Source organism: Lynx canadensis, chromosome B3 (genome assembly GCF_007474595.2).
Source record: "Lynx canadensis isolate LIC74 chromosome B3, mLynCan4.pri.v2, whole genome shotgun sequence".
Lineage (NCBI taxonomy): Eukaryota > Metazoa > Chordata > Mammalia > Carnivora > Felidae > Lynx > Lynx canadensis.
Window position 1 is genome coordinate 101,771,515 of NC_044308.2, and position 20,475 is coordinate 101,791,989.

The 20,475-nt window shown below is 39.4% G+C and overlaps 1 protein-coding gene across 3 annotated transcripts; it reads right to left on the reverse strand.

Moving 5' to 3' along the window:
• Positions 1-4,147: 4,147 nt before the first annotated feature.
• On the reverse strand, positions 4,148-19,130 carry GMFB (glia maturation factor beta). Of its 3 annotated transcripts, XM_032593358.1 has the most exons (8): positions 19,010-19,130; positions 15,895-15,938; positions 14,014-14,110; positions 12,328-12,377; positions 11,583-11,632; positions 10,780-10,862; positions 9,789-9,862; positions 4,148-7,851 (listed from the first exon to the last, which is right to left on the reverse strand). In XM_032593358.1, coding segments are annotated over exons 3-8 (330 nt in total). In that variant the 5' UTR covers positions 14,015-14,110; positions 15,895-15,938; positions 19,010-19,130; the 3' UTR covers positions 4,148-7,779. The 3 variants fall into 3 exon arrangements, with proteins under 3 accessions (XP_032449249.1, XP_030175000.1, XP_030175001.1); XM_030319140.1 differs by lacking the exon at positions 15,895-15,938 and having other exon boundaries at positions 10,780-10,865; XM_030319141.1 differs by lacking the exon at positions 15,895-15,938 and having other exon boundaries at positions 19,010-19,129.
• Positions 19,131-20,475: the final 1,345 nt, after the last annotated feature.

Here is a 20,475-nt window from a genome sequence, read left to right on the forward strand (position 1 = left end):
CCCAACCAAATGGTTCCAGCTAAGAAGCTTCAGAACAAAATGCTCATGCCTATAGAGTATCCAATACAGATTTTAGAGGAAGGATGGAAGGTGGGGAAGGAGGTCTCTAAGAAGGGGGGGGGGGGGGGGGACTGATAGATTTTTTTTTTTTTTCCACTGAGAGTTATTTAACTACAAGTTACTTAAATGTATGTAATTTTGACTCTCCTTTCATACTTGAAATCTTTTGGAACTCACAGATTTTACTTGTTGAAGCATTTGGAAGAATTGCTAGGCATTTGACTAATCTGTTGGAGGTGTTCAGGAAAAAAAACAATAACTACATTGAAAACTAAGAAAATGGGGGGGGGGGGCATTATTAATCCAAGTAAAACAGAAGTTATAGAAAGAGTAATCGTGAAGAAACCCTAAAAAGCCATCCAAAGATGCAAAAGATGACTTCTAGGAAAGAATCAGCATTTGAATGCTTGCCCTATTCTTGGAACTCATGGCCAATCAGTGTTAAATAGAGAAGCAGTGACATCCAAAAGAACCACAACCTTCTTTTACCAACAACATGTGCATCCACAAAAAGGAAATCAATCCAGGAGGCTAGTCTTCTCACCAGGAGCAGGCACAGAAGCTAACGTCTTCTCCCTCCCCTCTCCCACACCAGGGGGATAAGTGCCAGTGGCAGAACAAGAGAACAGGACTTGAGGGCAAGTATTTCCTCCTACCTTCCCCAAAGCCACAAATTCAGCGTGTGCTGAAGGAGAGAAGAGGTTTGATTCAAGTACAAGATTGGATTTTTAAAATGAATCTGAACTGAATCTTAGCAATAGAAAGAGGGACTTATAACAACCAGCCTGAAATATGATGGAAATAGATCACCAAGGAAGCTTTTTAACCAGAGGAAAAAAGAGGCTTGATGGGGAACAGAGCAATTTTTGAAAAACACCTCCCAATTTTTTTTTTACACGAGTACATTTGAGATTCCCTATTCAGACCAGTTACATAAAATAGAAAACTATCAGATGGTGGTAAGTGCTAGGCAGAGAATTAGAGCAGATGTAAAAAAAGAAAAGAAAAAAAGGAAAAAAACCCAGATGTGATATGATGGTGACTGTGTTGCTACCTTAGGATGAATGATCAGGGAAAGTCTCTGTGAGAGGCAACATTTAAGCTCAGTTCAGAATAAAGAAGCCAGTCAAAGGAATATGGAGGAGGTGAGTGCAGAGAAGGGAGAGTGGGCAATCTTCCCAGGAAGAAGCTACAGCTAGTGAGAATGCCTGAACATGGTGTGTTTGACAAATAAAAATAGGCCCAGTATGGCTTGGGTGTAGTGGGTTAGGAGAATAGGACAAAATGAGACCAGAGAACCATGCAGGGGCCAGATGTGAGAGCTGACACTGATGACAGAGGAAGCAAACTGTACCCTCCCTGATGGCAGCAAGGCAAAGAGGCATGTTTCTTGTGGGCTGAGGAAGGGAGCTGAACAAGGGACACAACTCAAGATGTCTATCTGGAGAAGCAGGGTGCCTATGCCAGAGTTGACTACCAGAAGCTAAGACCTGGGAGGGACAGTGGTAAAGCCACTAGCCATAGAAGACATGACCCATGTCAAGGGACTTCTAGCCAAAGTCCTCAATGGGAATTGGCAAAGAGCCCACAGAAGCATTCAATGGAGAAATAGAATTGGTATTTGACATTGGCCACACCCCAGAAGGCCCCAACTCTGATTACATTTGTACCAGGTTAATGAGTCTTTTTTTGCTCCCTTAAGTTGCACCCCTCCACTAATCCCAGAGGGCCCAGAGACAACTAGGGAGTGGGGGAGCAAAGCAGGACAACGAGGAACAGACCACACCCCATCCCCACAGTGGGTTCTCAGCCTGAAGTGGACTTGATGAAAGTAGAGGCTAGGAAAGAGAGATGAGGGAGGGAGATTTTTTTTGGTTGTTATTATTTTGGTTCTTTTTTTAAGTTTATTTATTTTGAAAGAGAGAGAGAGCAGGAGAGGACAAGCAGGGGTTGGGTAGAGAGGACAGACAGAACCCAAGCAGGCTCCTTGCCATCAGCGCCATCAGCACAGAGCCTGATGCAGGGCTGGAACTCACCAACTGCAAGATCGTGATCTGGGCTGAGATCAAGAGTCGGACGTTTAACCAACTGCACCACCCAGGTGCCCCGATGGAGGGAGCTTTAAAGGAAGTAAGACATTGACATTTTTGACATTAGACTAGACTGGAATTTTTATTACCTGAAAAAAATGAGTTATAGGGTGCCTGGGTGACTCAGTCTGTTAAACGTTGGACTCTTGATCTCTGCTCAGATCATGATCTCATGATTCATGAAATCAAGACCCATGTGGGGCTCTGCACTGACAGCATGGAGCCTACTTAAGATTCTCTCTCCCTCTCTGCCTCTCTCCCTTTTTCTCATTCTCTCAAAATAAATAAACTTAAAAAAGAAAAAAAAGAATATAATTCCATAATTATTTAGCGTTCCCAGAAAAACTGTGGGGCCAGAGGATTCCTCCTACAGAGAAACCGATAACCAAAAACATCACAATGGATTTCTTGGAGCAGATGTTTTCTTCCTTTTGTTTGTTCGTATTTTTTTTTTTTAATTTTTTTTTCAACGTTTTTATTTATTTTTGGGACAGAGAGAGACAGAGCATGAACAGGGGAGGGGCAGAGAGAGAGGGAGACACAGAATCGGAAACAGGCTCCAGGCTCTGAGCCATCAGCCCAGAGCCCGACGCGGGGCTCGAACTCACGGACCGCGAGATCGTGACCTGGCTGAAGTCGGACGCTTAACCAACTGCGCCACCCAGGCGCCCCTGTTCGTATTTTTTTTAATGTTTATTTTTGAGAGATAGCAAGAGACAGAGAGACCACAAGTGGGGGAGGGGCAGAGAGAGAGGGTGACACAGAATCTGAAGTAGGCTCCAGGCTCTGAACTGTCAGCACAGAGTCTGACGTGGGGCTTGAACTCATGAGCTGTGAGATCATGACCTGAGCTGAATCGAACACCCAACCAACTGAGCTACCCAGGCACCCTGTTTGTTTGTATTTTCTAATTTTTCTCTAATGGTATTGGTTTTTTTATTTTTTTGACAGAGAAAGCATGCGCATGCACGTGGGGGGGGGGGCAGAAGGAGAGAGAGAGAGAGAGAGAGAGAGAGAGAGAGAGAGAGAGAGAGAGAGAATCTTAAGCAGGCTCCGCACTCAGCAGAGCCTGATGTAGGGCTTGGTCTCACCATGGTGAGATCACAACCTGAGACGAAATCAAGAGTCAAACACTTAACGGACTGAGACACCCAGGCGCCCTTCTCTAATGATACTGGTTTAATAAAAGTTTTGTGTTTTATTTTCCTAAAGAAGTTACTATATTTAGTTTGACAAATAGACTTCACAGTTCAAATGACATTTGAGATCATTATTGAAGATTGTTATTTTTGACAGGCAGCAGCAGCATGTGGAGGGTGCTGGTAGGAGATGTGGCCCAGAGCATGTGCCCAAGAAAGAAGGGTGTTCCATTAGGCTGGAGTGTAAATGTAGGGAATCGTGGTAGGTGAAACCAGAGGTTGTGCTAGAATTAGGTACCTTTGCGTGCAAGTAAACGAAATAAGTAATGGAGGGTTTCTGATAGGGGTAGAACCCAGAAAATCCTGACCAACCAACCAACCCTCAGAAAGAGGGGGCTCTGGGGGCACCCAGGTGGCTAGGTTGGTTAAGCATCCGACTTCGGCTCAGGTCACGATCTCATGGTTTGTGGGTTTGAGCCCCACATCGGGCTCTGTGCTGACAGCTCAGAGCCTGGAGCCTGTTTCAGATTCTGTGTCTCCCTCTCTCTGCCCCTCCCCTGCTCACACTCTTTCTCTCAAAAATAAACATTAAAAAAAAGAAAGAAAAGAAAGAACGCCCTCTGCCACTACAATCATTTTAGCATCAGACCAAGTTTTAGAAATTTTTATAATCTTGTTACATTCTCCTTCACCCATCCTATTTTTGCCAAGTGATTCCTGTTTATTTTGCCTTTCAGTTTTTCCAGAGAAAGCAAACTGAATCTGTGTGGCTCATGCAAAGACCACAACTGAGCCAGGCAGGTAAAAGTAACTCTAAAAGGCAGAGGAGGTGAGAAAAAAAAAGAAAAGCCAGAAGCCTTTTCATGTTAACATTTTATTTAAACCAGTACAAGCACCATGCTTAACAGAAGACTGTCCAAAATAAACATGCAATATGAACTAGCAGAGACTGAAATCACAGCTTAAGAAGTTGTGCCAGTTGTTGATTTTGTTAAATGATGACAGGGAACTGTTAAAGTTCACAAGACTAAACCATTAATGTTTCAAGCCTCCTGAATGAGATTATATTGGACCATCTAGGTCAGTGCGAACTGCCCTGGCAAGTTAGTGATCTCAAACAATATTCAAGTAATATACGTGTATGAACTATATTCCAAAAAGCAAGAAAACACAGTTTCTATCACAACCTTAACATAGTTGTTTTGAATATTAACAGGAACATGGTCACAGATTTGAAATGTCAAATGGCATAACAAGAAACAAATTTCTCAAGAATATTCAACTTGGGACCATTGATGTTAAGTGGCCTATAAGATTTACATTCTTCCAGAAATACAAAATGAGATTTGTCCAGAAATGTTTGAGACACTTCTTCACATAAGTTGTAAAGGCTCAAATTCTGTAGATTCCAGTATTATCAGTCTATTGAACAAACAGGGAAAGCAACCGTACTAAGAATATTTGAATTGATAGAATACAAGTTACTCTCTACTTCCACCAAATATCAGCATTTAAACTCTTATGAAAATATCTATTCATCACTAGTCCACATTATGGATTAATGACATTGCTCAGGTTTTAAAGGAGTCCAAACATTTTTTTAAGTATACCTTCCTTACTATCTATATACGTGGGGAATAAAGACAGCCAAATTTAATTTGGCAATAAACTCCTCTAACTGGAAATTTTTAAAGTGTTGGACCAAGATACAGTTTATGGCTACATGTGACTCCTGAAAATAGGAGATAAAAGGGGACAGAAAAGTGCTGACAGACATTTTGCTACAAAGATTATTTAGTAATGATAATAAAAAATTTAGCAACACCCTCTTAAACAAGAGTATGTTTAACTGCACTAGGCATTTGGTAAACTTTTTAGAAACAGACAATTTGAACATTTATTTTAGAAGTCAATTAAACAAAAACAGTCTAACAACCTTTCTCCTAACATGATTGCTTCAATACCAGAATGAAGTGAATACTACTCAAAATGACATTTTGGAATTTCAGCATAGTAACCTGAGAACAGTTTTCTTCATCTGTCAGTTATGCTGCCACTAAAACCATACTAAACACATGCTAGAATTACTAGTTGGCTCTATCGTTACATTGGATGCTATGCAGAACTTATTATGCAAGCCCAACAATTTCAAAACTAATGCTGACTTAGAAGACCATGAAGGAGGTTCCCAGGAAAAAAAGCTGATGCCAACAGGGAAAGATTAAGATATGAATGGGAATAGCTGCACCAGAAAGCTATGGAATGTAAAAACTGCAATTGTCAAATCTGGAGTTACTTTTTGAGAGAAGGCAGAAAAAGAGAGCAAATAGAAATATACTTGAAAAGAACAATGCAAAAGCTTGATTAGATGGAAAGGAAATTTATATAAAAGTCTGAGAACACTCTGGAGCATACAATTTAGAAGTCTCCCTAGAGGACAGAGGGAGTAAAAACACATTCTACTGCTTCCCCAGTCTTATTTACTGTCTTGTAAAATACATGTTATAGACAAGGAATCAAACAAGGTCAAAAAAGCATGATTTATCATAGCTCTTTGCCCCTGTTAGAGAACAGGGGAACTCAGTTCTGTTTATGGAGGTCAGTGAGGACTTTCAGTTTAAAAAAAACAAAAACAGGCAAGACAAAAAAGGAACCTCATTAAAAAATACATTCTTGCAGCACTAGTTTCTCTTATTGCTGCAAACCAGGTGAAACGAAATCTCATTTCCTTCATTTAAAAACATTAAAAACACTCTCCATTCACTTGGGTTATATCTGCATTTCTACAGAATTAGAAGCATTATTCTCCAATATCAAAATAGCTGTTTAAAGAATTCATAAACTTCCTGGGTAAAGTTCTCTCTCTTTCTCTTTCTCTCTCTCTCTCTCTCTCTTGCTCTCTCCAGAAATTGGAATAGAGAATCTTTCCCATTCGATAACCAAAACAAATGCCCACTCTAGCACTTCCTCATCTCCAACTAACTTCCTATTGCTTCCTGTTTTTTAGATTAGTGAAGCCAAACAGCACTGGCAACAGAAGATTCAATATTGTGGAAATTCCAACTATCTTCACCTCTTTATTAAAGTTGGCACAGAAACCTCAAAAAGAAAATGTAAAGAATGGATGAATGGAAAATACGCCAACATAAAAAAAATGCCTTTCTAGTTTTGAAATGACTAAGACATTCTTAATATAAGAATCTGCTCACCAAATTTTATTAGTCTTTAGAGTCTCAACACTGTCAAATTAAGTTCAACACTTACTTACATGTTGTTAAAGTACACTACATATTAGAATCCTTGCTTCATGTCAAAGATGCCAACAAGACTGATGTACAGTTTAGAATATCTTCTGACATTTAGGATAGAAGATGCAATTTCTATTGATGTGTTAATGTTATTAACTCTGGCCATGGTTTTAAGATAAATAATTTTTCCTATGGCACGAAACTAATCATAAATATACCCAAAGTTACAACTCTCAACTGCCATATATTCACCAATGCAAGCAGATAGTTGGAATTTTAAAAATATGAAGTTGATTTTATTACAAATTTCAGATAAACACATTTAGAAAATTGTTTTACTTGGACCCTTTACAAAAGTATTAATTTCACCAAATCTGGAATACTGGCAGTGTAAAAGTCTTAAACTAACTTTAAAGCTAACAAATCAAAGGCACAGTATTAACACACTTAAAGTAACTAGTGTTCACAGGACAACACTGAGAGGTGCTTTATAATTAAAGTGTTATCAACCTAGATCCAAAACTATCTAGCTATGACACAACCAAGAATGAAGCCCTTGATTAGTTCCAACCTATCAATTTCCAAGACTAAGATGCTATTTTCTATTAAGAAGAAAACCTAATAGTCATAACTATTATAACATCTAACTCCCAGACCTTAAGAATGAACGGCTGATGAACAAAGTTTCTGGACTTGATTAAAAAGATACAGGAAACCAGAGAAGGCATGAACTGATGAAAAATGTACTTGTAATGTAGATTATACTACAGTAAATTACTTTTCATGGCTCAAAATTGGGTCATTCAAGTCTTTTACCCCAAAATAATTTCAAAGATTTGACAAGTGATAATACGCTATTTTCATATATAAACTGCTAATATCCAGTATTTGTCAAAAGGAGGCAACTGTTGTCTATCACAATCTAATACCCACTTTCCAATAGTGTCTGTAAATAGTAACAAATTCTGAACCATAAGTTATAGAAATTAGTCACAAGAGTGCAAAAAGTCCCTGGAGAGAAGTAGTCCACCTAACAATTACAAATATAAGGAAACACTTTACAAAGTTTCATTACTATGAAGATGATTTCCCCTTTGTTCAAACTTTGAACAAACGAAGAATTTTTCTTTACTGCAGGAAACAAACTGTAAGTAACAGTGCATTTTTAGGCATAAGTATTTATGTCTGGTTCCAGTATGGTCAGGTTAATACATAAATACTTTAGAAACACAGAAGTTCACATTAGTGGAAAAATCCAAGTTTCTCACGTAACCATTCTTCAGTTAGGTCTTCGGTGTTTCTTATTTCAAATACCTTAAGAAAAAAACCTTACGTCATACTTTAACACTCTCAAAAATATATATATGAGTGATGAATATCAAATTCTCCTTCCTTTCATTCATGTTGGTCATGACTTATCTATGTAAATTAGATATACCTTTACTTTTTTTATTTTTTATTTTTTAAAGTAATCTACACTCAACATGGGGCTCAAACTTAACACCCGTGAGATCAAGAGTCACACGCTCTACCAACTGAGCCAGCCAGGTGCCCCAACCTTTACTTTTTTAAAATGCTAAGTACTAAGTTACCAAAGTTTAGCAATCAAGATGGCATAAAACCAAAACTCTCTTAAAAGCACAAATCTACAAATATTCTAAAAGAACAGTTCTGTACATCTTACCCACTAGAAGAGATACCCCAAGTATACACAACTAAAATCAATCAATTAGTTAGGAACCGGAAGAACATACACTGGTCTTCCATAGTTGGAGGAAATACAAGCTGTAGAATGTTTTGATAAGGACGGACTACAGGCCCACAGCCACAAATCTCTGTATACACACAGGCTGGGGAAGTATAATGGCTATAAAGAAACAATGTAATAGAGCAGAAAGGATGGGATTGAGGCCAGATGTGGGTTTGAATCCTAGCTCTGTCATTTACTATTATGCAACCGTGGGCCAGTCTTTCATCTTCTGAAACTCAATTTTCCCACCTACAGAACAGGAATATCACCATCAACCTCACAGTGTCGTGGTGAGGATTCAATGTGATTATTTGTAAAAGTCACTTATAAATTGTAATGCCTTAATTCCAGCACTTTATGGTGTGTGTGAGATTAGAACAGAAATGAGGCTGTCCTTCCTAATCACCCACCCCTTAGATCAACTCCAGGGTGTTCCTACGGTACAAATGAGAAAAAGTAGGGTCTATAAGTTGGCGCTGTCAATGACAATCACATGGGCTAAAGGTAAAAGCAGGGGGGAATGAAAGACATCTCCTGGATTGATGATTAAACATCTAAGGAGAAAACACTGATGCTGTTCTTAAAATAAAACCTGAAAGGCAATGTTATTTAATATTATTTCAGTGATGTAATGGTCCATTTCAAAACCTTAAAAGTACACACTTTTACAACTCAAACTAATACGTGGAAGTTAAATAAAGTTCGAGAACAGGTATCTCTCTTACCATTAAACTTCAAAAAATGCCATAAAACAATGGGGACAGTGGAGGCATAAGGACAGTGTCTCATATAGAACAGAATGTTCTAGGGGCGCCTGGGTGGCGCAGTCGGTTAAGCGTCCGACTTCAGCCAGGTCACGATCTCGCGGTCCGGGAGTTCGAGCCCCGCGTCAGGCTCTGGGCTGATGGCTCAGAGCCTGGAGCCTGTTTCCGATTCTGTGTCTCCCTCTCTCTCTGCCCCTCCCCCGTTCATGCTCTGTCTCTCTCTGTCCCAAAAATAAATAAACGTTGAAAAAAAAAAAAAAATTTAAAAAAATAAAAAAAGAACAGAATGTTCTAGTTTAATAAAGCTAGTAAGTATTCTTAACAATTTAACTTTAGACTTGGGAACAAGATAGTTAACTGCATAATGTGGAATTTGTTTCATTTAGGCTATGGTAAAGGGCTATGAGAAACTTCAATACTTACTTTTATCTACTAGAAACTACATTACGGAAGATAAAAAAACTCTCAATAGATTGAATAGTTGCAGTGGCTTTTCTAAAGCTGCCTATATTTTGAATGTGATTTCTTCTAGTTAACTTGTAATTTCCATTCAAAAAACACACTTTGATTAATGACTTGTATCATTCTTTTTTTCAAACAATAAAACTCTCTAAGTTCACTGCTCTGTTCTAAATAACTTTCACCTGCATAAAAAATACTTAACTCTTCAGATTACTTTAGCTATTGCTCTAAGGGAAAAATACTATCTCAATAAGCAAGTAAAATACAAATACCACCTTGGTTAGTTCAGCTGTTTGGACTAACTTATTCTTACTCCCAGCATACATCATCTGTTGTTCAGGCTTACATCCTGGAAAAGAGATTAGTATAGACATGAGACTTAGAAATTTAAAAAGTGATGAGTTTTCACTTTTTACTTTCAAAAAAATGACACATTTAGGATATTCTTATGCTATTGAGCTTACAAAAAACTTCAGTCTCAGTGTGTATGGGTGTATTTCGAGAGTCTTACATTGCATATTGCCTGCACAAAGCCATAGCTAAATGACAAACAAGGCTGCAGGTCAACAAAAATAAATGAGGCTACATCTCTGTAGATCTTTTACAACCTCATAAATACTTAAGAACTATTTTAATTTTGACATTAAATATCAAGGCCAATTTTATGGATGCCTAACATACATAGGTTTGGGGATGGTGATGGATCAGTGTGGGGAGATGCACCCTGGACAAAAGTTACTATTTTAAGTGCTAAGTAAAGGATACAAATAGTAAAGTTTAGAGTTCAGAGTTGTGGGCATAATGGTGACAGTACTGGGAATTCTGGTTATAATGGATATACCCTGAATAACAATAAGCCACTTTAATATCTAATGTAAGCTACTCTGAAACTATTCTCAAGATTATAGGCGTTACCATCAGTAACTACTATTTTACACATAAACACAATATATATCATGATTATACATGAAGTTCATGTACTCACACACAAAACTAAAACAGAAAATGTATGCTGGTATTTTAAAATGTCACTACGTTTCATATTCCTTAAATGTATGTATGATTTGACTGATGAATTACACTTCTAGAAATGTATCCTAAGAAAACAACTTCTTTCTAAGGATGAATTCATGTGCACATGCACACATACCTCTATTTAGGTTAAGTCAACACTTTACATCTTTAAAACAAGCATAAAATTTGTCTTATATAAAAATGGTTTAATTAGATCAGGACGAAATATACTATATAAAGGAATTCACTCACCAACAGGACTGGAGAAAATAAAGCACAGAGGATATGAAACTCTTCCATCATCATGTTGGTATTTATAACTATACACAATGAAGGTTTTTCTCAAGTTAAAGAAACTAAAATTATTGCTTTATTTGAGACAAGTATCTACCGACAAAGTTCTGAAAGAAATATACACCTGGGGAGCTAGTGAGTGGTAAATTTCTCTCTTATCCATTTGGGCCATACCTTTATTATCATTATCTTTCCATAAAAGTATACACGAGCCCCAAAGTTAAGTTATTAAATCATATTATCTCTCAAAAATATATTAAAAGTGTAGATTTAGTATGGAGGTTTTCTTTCTAAATTTTTATTGTAACCACATAATAGAAGGAATTTTTAAAAAAGGAAATAATTCATCCCACTAGTACATCAGCTTCCCATTTTTCTTAGTCCAATATGTGCATACATTTTTTTTTTAGAGGGACACAGAGAGAGAGAGAGAAAGAGAGAGAGAGAGAGGAAACATAAGTGGGGGAGGGGTAGAGAGAGTGGGGGACAGAGGATCCAAAGTGGGTTCTGGGCTGACAGCAGACAGCCTGATGCAGGGCTCAAACTCACAAACCCTGCTATCACGACCTGACCTGAAGTCGGACACTTAACCGACTGAGCCACCTAGGTGCCCCCATGCATACATATTTTGATTGTAATTATGGTGTAGGAGAAAATTTTGTAAAATATAGGTCTTTTAAAAATTGAACAAACCAACTTCGTAAATAAAATTCTGACCACTAAAGGAAACAAATCTTTTTAAAGCACCAAGAAAAGGATATCGAGGTTGTCGTTCAGGCAGTTCATCTTTAAGTTCATCCGGTGAAATGCCCTGGCACCATAAAGAAAAAAACTTTTTAAACATTTTCTTACCCATAATACCTTAAGTATATACCAAGTACCCATCTATTAACAGATATAACTTATACCAAGTACCCATTCTATTAACAGATATAACTTCATAACCACATCCCACAACATAAAATTTTAGGTTACTACGTTGTATATAAGCTGAGATTCCTAAACCCTCAAGCCAATGAAAGCCCACACCAGCCCACTCAGTTTAGTTCCACTTATTATCTAAATAGCCATGTTCATGTTCCAGCTGTCAAGAAATTCTGAATAAGATAATAGGCCACTCCTCAAAGGAGCGTCTGATTTGGAGAGAGAAAAAAGTTAATTTTTTTTCAGTCTAAATTAGTTACTTAATTTGACAAACTAAACGCTTAGGTTATAGCATTTTAGATTTTAATTACTGGCCGAACAAGTTAGAAGTTATAAAGTTAACTGAGTTTTTACTGGACGCGTAGCCCTATCTTCGACCACTTACTACATTGGTTTCATTAATGTTTTAAAGAATGTGATTAAATTAGCAAGACAATGTGCTACATAATAATTAGCACATGCTTTTCATGCATAATGAGCATGTACTCAGACTCATTTTAAAAGGACACGTAACTAACACCGCATCTTTCAGGCAACAGTAATTGCTTAACTATAAAACTGTACTTAGCTGATTAAACAAACCTCAAGCTCTTCATCCAGTACCACCAGGCGTTTATCCTTATCAATCTTCACTAAAATAAAAATACAGTATAAGTAAACTGTGATTCTAATGTGACCTTGATCTACCCAACCCACAGTCTCAGTCCTTTTTCTGGCATCTAAAATTAAAACATTAAGAAACACAAACATAAAACTCATTTGCAGTTTAGTTTATGGTCTAATTAGCTAGCTGTGCTTTTCAAGCAGTCAGCATTTAAAGGCTTTTACCCACAATTCTCATCACCTAATTTGCTTATTTAGAATTTTACATCAACTCCTTACATTTCCTATGTATCTGAAGAATTTTGTAACTCAAATGCAACTTCCTTGATAACAAAAAAAGGTCTGAAAGGGTGACTATAAAGGAGCGTGGTCTATGTAGCACGGTCAGAACTGCAAAGGAAAAGCGGACCAGGGGTTAGGATAGAACCACCACTAGATTTCCAGCTTCTCCAGAGTCCAGATTTCATAGCGCAGTATGATTATTCTGACAGGAAGAATTACCAAACAGCAGTGATATCTATATGCAAATATATGTAACATAACCTTAAGCCAAATTGAAAAATGTTTGGATAATCTATGCCTTTATACTTTTCCATTACTCTGAAATGTTGGCCAGTTTTCGTTTGTAATAACTTCATAGTAAATTCTGTAAGATACAGTAAGATCTGAAATAGCTTTATCTTTTGCAGCAAAATGGCACTGACATGAATGTTCACTTTTAAGAACTGTATGCCTACGTTGTAGTATTTATTTGTAATAGAACCAACATTCGTGACAAGTTGTCACTGCCTTGTTAATTCACATCTGCTGGATGCCTCTCTATTAAGCATAGTTATAGAGTTCTACACTGTTACCCCCCTGCCCTTCCTTCATCCTCCTAAATCATCACCCACATCTTAAATATTATTTAAGAATATAAAAGAAATCTGCATAACATCAGCTACAGCTCACAGCAGAAGAGGCTATATGCAAATCACTTTCCATTGTCAGAAGTTGGTAACACTTAAAAGTACTCTCCATGAAACTGGGGTTCAAGTCTAGAATTGAAATAAGGCCCCAAATCACTTTGAAGACAATGCTGAACATTTTACCATTTTAGGTGCAGGCAAAGGTTTCTGGCTGAGATTGAATGACCAGGAAATTTTTAGTTTCCTGAGAAGTTAAAGGATGGAGCTGGATGGGTCACTACCATGACCAGGTGACTAAGATCATCTTCTCCAGAGCTGTGTAGGCAGCTGAGGAGGGAGGCAGGACACTCCACCTCTGTTCTATGATAACAAATATTACTTATTTTCTAAAGTGATCTAAAAGCAAGGGGGAGGATTAAAACAGGAGGAGGCGGGGCGCCTGGGTGGCTCAGTCGGTTAAGCGTCCGACTTCGGCTCAGGTCATGATCTCGCAGTCCGTGAGTTCGAGCCCTGCGTCGGGCTCTGTGCTGACAGCTCAGAGCCTGGAGCCTGTTTCAGATTCTGTGTCTCCCTCTCTCTGACCCTCCCCCGTTCATGCTCTGTCTCTCTGTCTCAAAAATAAATAAACGTTAAAAATAAATAAATAAAATAAAACAGGAGGAGGCATATTATTTCCTAAAGTCTCAGTTTATTCAATGTAGCTATAAGATAAAAATCAACAAAGACCATGTAACTGAGGCAATCACTTTTAGCTTACTTATGATGGCAGCATTGTTCGTTTCTTTGCGAAAACGAAACTTTCTCAGCTTTTCCACTAAATCTTCAGCAACATCACAAACCACCAAAGACTCACTCTAGAAAAGAAAAAAAAAAAACAAACATGTATAAAATGCCATGACTTCAATACATGTACATGTGAAAGTTATAAAACTTAATACCTTTAAAAACATACTGACATCTACATATGTCACAATTAAGTGAACTAACATGAAACACCTGAACACTTAGAGCTTTTAAATCTACCAACCTTTATCTACATTAATCATACACATTTGCTCATCTAATGTGTAGGCTATGCCTTAACTTTCTCTTTGGCTAATAAATATCTCAAAGAACTAGATATAATAATGTGCAATTTCATCAGAACCAGAGAAGGGAAGCATACAGGAAAAGTCAAGGATCACTGCTGTTAGAAAATACATTTTTGCACTATGCAGGAAGAACAGGAAAAATCATCTTTATTGTACTTAGAATTAATAAGACCTTGGTTCATTTTTGTGTCTCGCAACTGTGAAAAAATACAAATAAACAAAAGTAAGAAAAGTAAGTCACAAGAGTAAATACCAATACCATTTATATCTTAACTAAATTACTGTGGGGATTAAAAAAAGAAGTTATTAAGAATTATGAAAGCGGGGCACCTGACTGGCTCAGTCTGCAGAGCATGCAGCTCATCTCAGGGTCTTGGGTCTGAACCTCACATTGGGTGTAGAGAATTATGAATTCTTAAAAAAAAGAATTATGAAAGCAAAACTAGATGAAACAAATATAAACTATACTAAAAGAACCTTTTACAATTATGAAAAAATGTTAGAGATTCTTCTCCAGAAATCTGGCAAGGAAATGACCTAAAGCACTCTTCTTTTAGTAATGCAAATGTATTACTGATTGAAAACACGAGGACAGAAGTCTTTTTTTTCCCTTTCTTAATGTGTAAAACTTTGAACACATAGAAAAGGAGAGAGAATAGTATAGTGGAACCTTATGCACTATATCAGTTTCAAACATTATCAACACATAGTTGATCTTACTGCCTCAAAACCCTCCATACTGCCCCCCATGGAAGTCACACGGCAAAGGCCCAAAGTCATTTCAACTGTATATATTTTAGTACGTATCATTAAAATGATAGTATGTGCCATTAAGAATATAAGGATAATAACAATATCTCACCTTAAAAAACCTAACCATAATTCCAGTCTCAAATAATCAAATAGAATTCAAATTCCCCACATTGTTTTTCCCCCCGCAACAGGTCTGATTGAGTCAGTACCAAAAGAAGGTCCACATTCTTTGATCTTTTCAAACATGTTTCCCTCTCCTTCAAGAAAATTAGAACATTTCAGAAACCAATGCTAAATACATGTCTCATTATAACCCAAAAAGTTGAAGGCTTCCAATTTTAAGTTAAAATACAAATTTAATAAAAGCCTACTTTTTTGACCCCAGGTTGGGTAAATGAGGGCATAAGTTAAATCAGAAATAGCCATTATTTTAAATTGTCCTTTAATTCAGAACACTGGTAATATGTAAGGTATGACAGACCACAGGATATGCTATTTACAATTAGAAAAGACATCCCGTCAATGGGTATTGTCCAATAAATAAGGTCCTATCCAATAAATAAGGAGTCAAGTGCATGCATCCTATTAGTTCTCCTTAGAAAAAGAGATGTTAAGTCATAAGGAGCTTCCTGAAGGTAGTATTCAACCATAGTCTATTTTCAAGAAAAATATAGAAGTCAAAAAGTTAGAATTTCCATTCTCTCTTCAACCAAGGGTAGAACCCATTAGCGAAACTAGTAAATATTTTAGATTCTTGTTTAGGCAAAGACCACAACTTATCACAAAAGTCTTACCTTCCAGCTCTGACACTCAGAGCTGCTTGTGCAATCCTGACATTCTGAGGATCAGAAACCAAATGAAAATCATGCTGTGGTTTGATTTACAGAGCTTGTTTTGGCATTTTCACCCCTCCCAATACCATAATAAGGCCAAAAATTCCTTCCTACAAGAAAAGGGACGCAGGCTCAGTCAATTCTAATTGCTTACAGTTAGCAGAAGCATTTAAGAGTAAGTATAACACCCTGCAAACAACTCTATGTGGGTAAATATCAATATACAGTTAAGTGGAATGTTGAGCTCGATTGTTCACTTATTGGTTTCTCCAAGTAAGAAACATTTAGTGAGTGTAAGCACCACGGTAAGTGCTAGGAATACAATCATATAAAATAAATAAATAAATAATATGGGCTTGCCCTCAGGGAGCTTCTAGTACAGTCTAGTAGAAGACAGACCTCCATCAAAAGGATCAGGTAAGGGGCGCCTGGGTGGCTCAGTCGGTTAAGGGTCTGACTTCAGCTCAGGTCATGATCTCGCGGTCCGTGAGTTCGAGCCCTGCATCAGGCTCTGTGCTGACAGCTCAGAGCCTGGAGCTTGTTTCCAATTCTGTGTCTCCCTCTCTCTCTGACCCTCCCCCGTTCATGCTCTGTCTCTCTCTGTCTCAAAAATAAGTAAACGTTAAAAAAAAATTTAAAAAAAAAAAGAAAAAGGATCAGGTAAGAAAATGTGTATTTGTTTGTACCTGTAGTAAGAACTAGACAAGAGAGACACAAGCTGCTATGAGAACTTAGGACCAGAGAAGAACACTATGGTCACAAAAGATTTGCCTGAAAAAGGTATCTGAAGGACCAAAACTGCCTATGCAGAAACCCTTTGATTAAAGTGATCATGGTACATGTAAGATAATGAAAGGCCAGTATGACTCTAGGACAGAGAATGAGCAGGAACATGGTATAAGAAGAGGTTGGTAGGGACTAGACTACATAGGGCCTCGTGGGTCATATTTTGGTCTTTATCCTATGAGCAAAGGGAAGTCACTAAGGAGTTTTAAGCAGAGAGGTGATGGGAAACATGATCAGATTTGCATGCAGGAAACAGAGTGCCAAGATGAATAGAGCAAGACTAGTTACTTGGCAAGACTAGTCCAAGTGAGAGATGAAAAGTAGCTTAGAGGGGCGCCTGGGTGGCGCAGTCGGTTAAGCGTCCGACTTCGGCCAGGTCACGATCTCGCGGTCCGGGAGTTCGAGCCCCGCGTCAGGCTCTGGGCTGATGGCTCAGAGCCTGGAGCCTGTTTCCGATTCTGTGTCTCCCTCTCTCTCTGCCCCTCCCCCGTTCATGCTCTGTCTCTCTCTGTCCCAAAAATAAATAAACTTTGAAAAAAAATTAAAAAAAAAAAAAAAAAGAAAAGTAGCTTAGATTGATGAGGAACAAGAGAAGTAGGGAAATATTGCTAAGAACAGTTAACACATTATTAAACACTGTGAGAGAAACATGGTGCTATGCCCTTTACATGCACTTCCCCTCATGCTCAAAATAATTCCTTAGGATGAGTTTGTTTTATTATTCTCATTTTGCACGAAACTAAGGTTTGGAGAGGTTAAGTTCCTTCCCCAAAGTTAACACAACTAGTGAAGCCTGATCTCTTAGACACTCTCTTAACCACTACAAAGGAGCTAATGCCAGACTGGATATTGGAGGGGTGACTTAGGAAAAAGAGTTACCGAGATAACTCCAAACTTCTCACTTGTGTAACAGACAAAATTATACCTTTCACTGAGTTGAGGAACACTGAGGAAAAACCAGGTTTGCAACGAAAGAGAATGAGTTCTACTCTGGACAAACTGAGGTGGCTTTGAAGCACCCAAGTGGGGAAAAGCTTCCTAGAAGGTAACTAAATAGTGGGAAATATAGATCTGGACTGGATCTCAGAAGCAAATGTGATACAAATTCACAAGTCTTCTGCTTATTGGTAGGAGGTAATTGAAACTATGAATGTAAGGAAAGATGGATAAAGAAAAAAAAAAAAAAAACAGAATGGAAAACCCAGCATTAGACTGGAGCCTAGAACACCTCCATGTGATGTCCAGGGAAGAACAGTCTGCATGGGACACATATGGACCAACAGTAAAAGTAAGAGAAAAACAAGAAGTCAAGGGGAAAGTCTGGGGAAAGCGAAAGCTTCAAAAAGGGGAGAGTAAACTGTCCAGAATGCAGATGAAAGGTCAGTTAAGATGAGAATTGAAGAGTCCCTTGGATTTGGTGACCATGACAAGATCTATTCGAAGGAGATGGGTTGAGAAATGAGTGACAGGTCAGAGATAGGGCAGTGGGGAGCCGTGTTTTGTTTCTAATTAAAGAAACGAGCATATTTGAGCATATTTAAACACCCGATAGGAAAGATCCAGAAAAATCCTTGTTAGGCAATTGATTTAATTCTCCACTTTATTTTCAAGCATGGGCTTCAACCCATTCGAGGACAGAAGCTAAAGCCCCCAGAACAAACAAAACTAAAGCATTTGACAGGCACTTTAAGGCTAAAGCATCAAAGCCTTGGGTCAAAGGTTTCCAGCTGCCCTGACTCAAGGAAAGCAAGGATACGGAGAAATCCCGAGCGGCAGGCCAAGGAAGGAGGAGACAGAAGCTAAGGCGAGGCCGAGAGAATGGAATCTGAATTTCCGAATCCTCCCTGAAAAGGCCGCCAGGCGGAAGGTGCTCAGCGCCGGTCTGCCCCTCAGGCCTGGCCGGGGCCCTGGCAAGAAAACGGCGTTTAGGGGAGCCCTTCGCTGAGCCAGACCTCCAGCCCCCTCCGACCCTGCAGTTCAGGAGCTGGCACTCTCCATCCAGAAGGACCCAGGCGAGGGAGACCCAACCCTACTACTGGCCGCACCCCAGTCCCAGGATCCGCTGGGCGGGTCGACCCCAGGCCCGGCCGGAGGATGCTGCCTTCAGGCCGAGTGGAAGCGGCTGCGGGCAGAGGCCAAGTCTCTGGCTGTGGGCACGCGCCAGCAGCCGGGGCGGAAGCGGCCGCCGACCCACCCCAGGCGCTGCCCGCAGAGCCTGGCTCTGGCAAACAGGAGAGCCAGGCTGGCTGGCCCGGCCCTCCGGCCCCCGCCCTCCCCGGCGGCAACTCACCATTTTCCTTCCGGCCGTCAGCAGCCTCTCGCCTTCCCTGGGGCCCCTTTAAGAATGGCACGACGACCTCCTCCCTTCCTGCCCCGGCGCCTGGCAGAGTCTCCCCCACCCATCAACGCGGCCGGGGCGGGCCGGCACGTGACGGCGGACGGCGGGAGGCGCGGCTCAAAATTAGCCGGAACGCGAGCGCCCGCCTGCTCCAGCTCCTGCTCCTGGGAAGGAAGGTTCTGTCTCACTGGGAGTGGGCCACAGTGCTAAAAGGCATTCTTCACATTCAAGCCCGTTCCTTGCTCCCCTTTAACTTTCCTCAAACTCTGAGAGCAATTTCTTGGTGACGTGATTACAATCATTTCAATGGCAAATATGTGTGTTGACCAAATTTGAACTCCCTCAAATCTAGGCATGCCTGCCTTTCCTTCCATCCTCTCCAGAACCCCTCCCCAAACCCCTCTCCCCAATCTAGGATTGGTGAATACATTCCTTTTCTCAATCGTGTTTATTTATTGAAATATAATTGAATAATGATTGTTGTCGACATGGTGTTATGAACCACTGCCTAAGACATTTTAAGAAGTTTCTGTAGGAGTTGAACTGATTGGGGCAAGCTTATTTTTCAATGTGGTGAGAAAAGTGGTTTCGAAGAAGTAAAGTTTGAACTCTAGAATTCATACAGGTGCCTTCAATATAAGCTTCCTGGGGCAGGATATCATGGTGTTTACAGCATAGTGCTAGCATGGTTCCTGGTCCATAATAAGTGCTCAAATATTTGCTGAATGAGTGAAAGAACCAAAGAAAAAGAAAACTCCACAATGGTCCCACCACCATCCTTCTTCATTAGTACTAAGCTAAATTATTAGAATGTTTAAAGTTTGGGGGGGGGGGTGCCTGGGTGGCTCAGTTAGTTAAGCATCCGACTTCAGCTCAGGTTATGATCTCATGGCTGGTGAGTTCAAGCCCTGCAGCAGGCTCTGTGCTGACAGTTCAGGGCCTGGAGACTGCTTCAGATTCTGTGTCTCCCTCTCTCTCTGTCCTTCCCCGCTCACGCTCTGTCTCTCTCTCAAAAGTAAATAAACATTTAAATAAAAAATTAATAAAAAAAAAGAATTTTTAAAGTTTGTATTTAACATTTAAAGTTAACAAATTGTGGGGCGCCTGGGTGGCGCAGTCGGTTGAGCGTCCGACTTCAACCAGGTCACGATCTCGCGGTCCGGGAGTTCGAGCCCCGCGTCAGGCTCTGGGCTGATGGCTCAGAGCCTGGAGCCTGTTTCCGATTCTGTGTCTCCCTCTCTCTCTGCCCCTCCCCCGTTCATGCTCTGTCTCTCTCTGTCCCAAAAATAAATAAACGTTGAAAAAAAAAATTTTAAAGTTAACAAATTGTTAGAACATGCCCCCACTGCCATCCTTCTTGGTTAGTACTAAACTGAATTATTAGAATTTTTTAAAGTTTGTATTTAAGGTTTAAATTT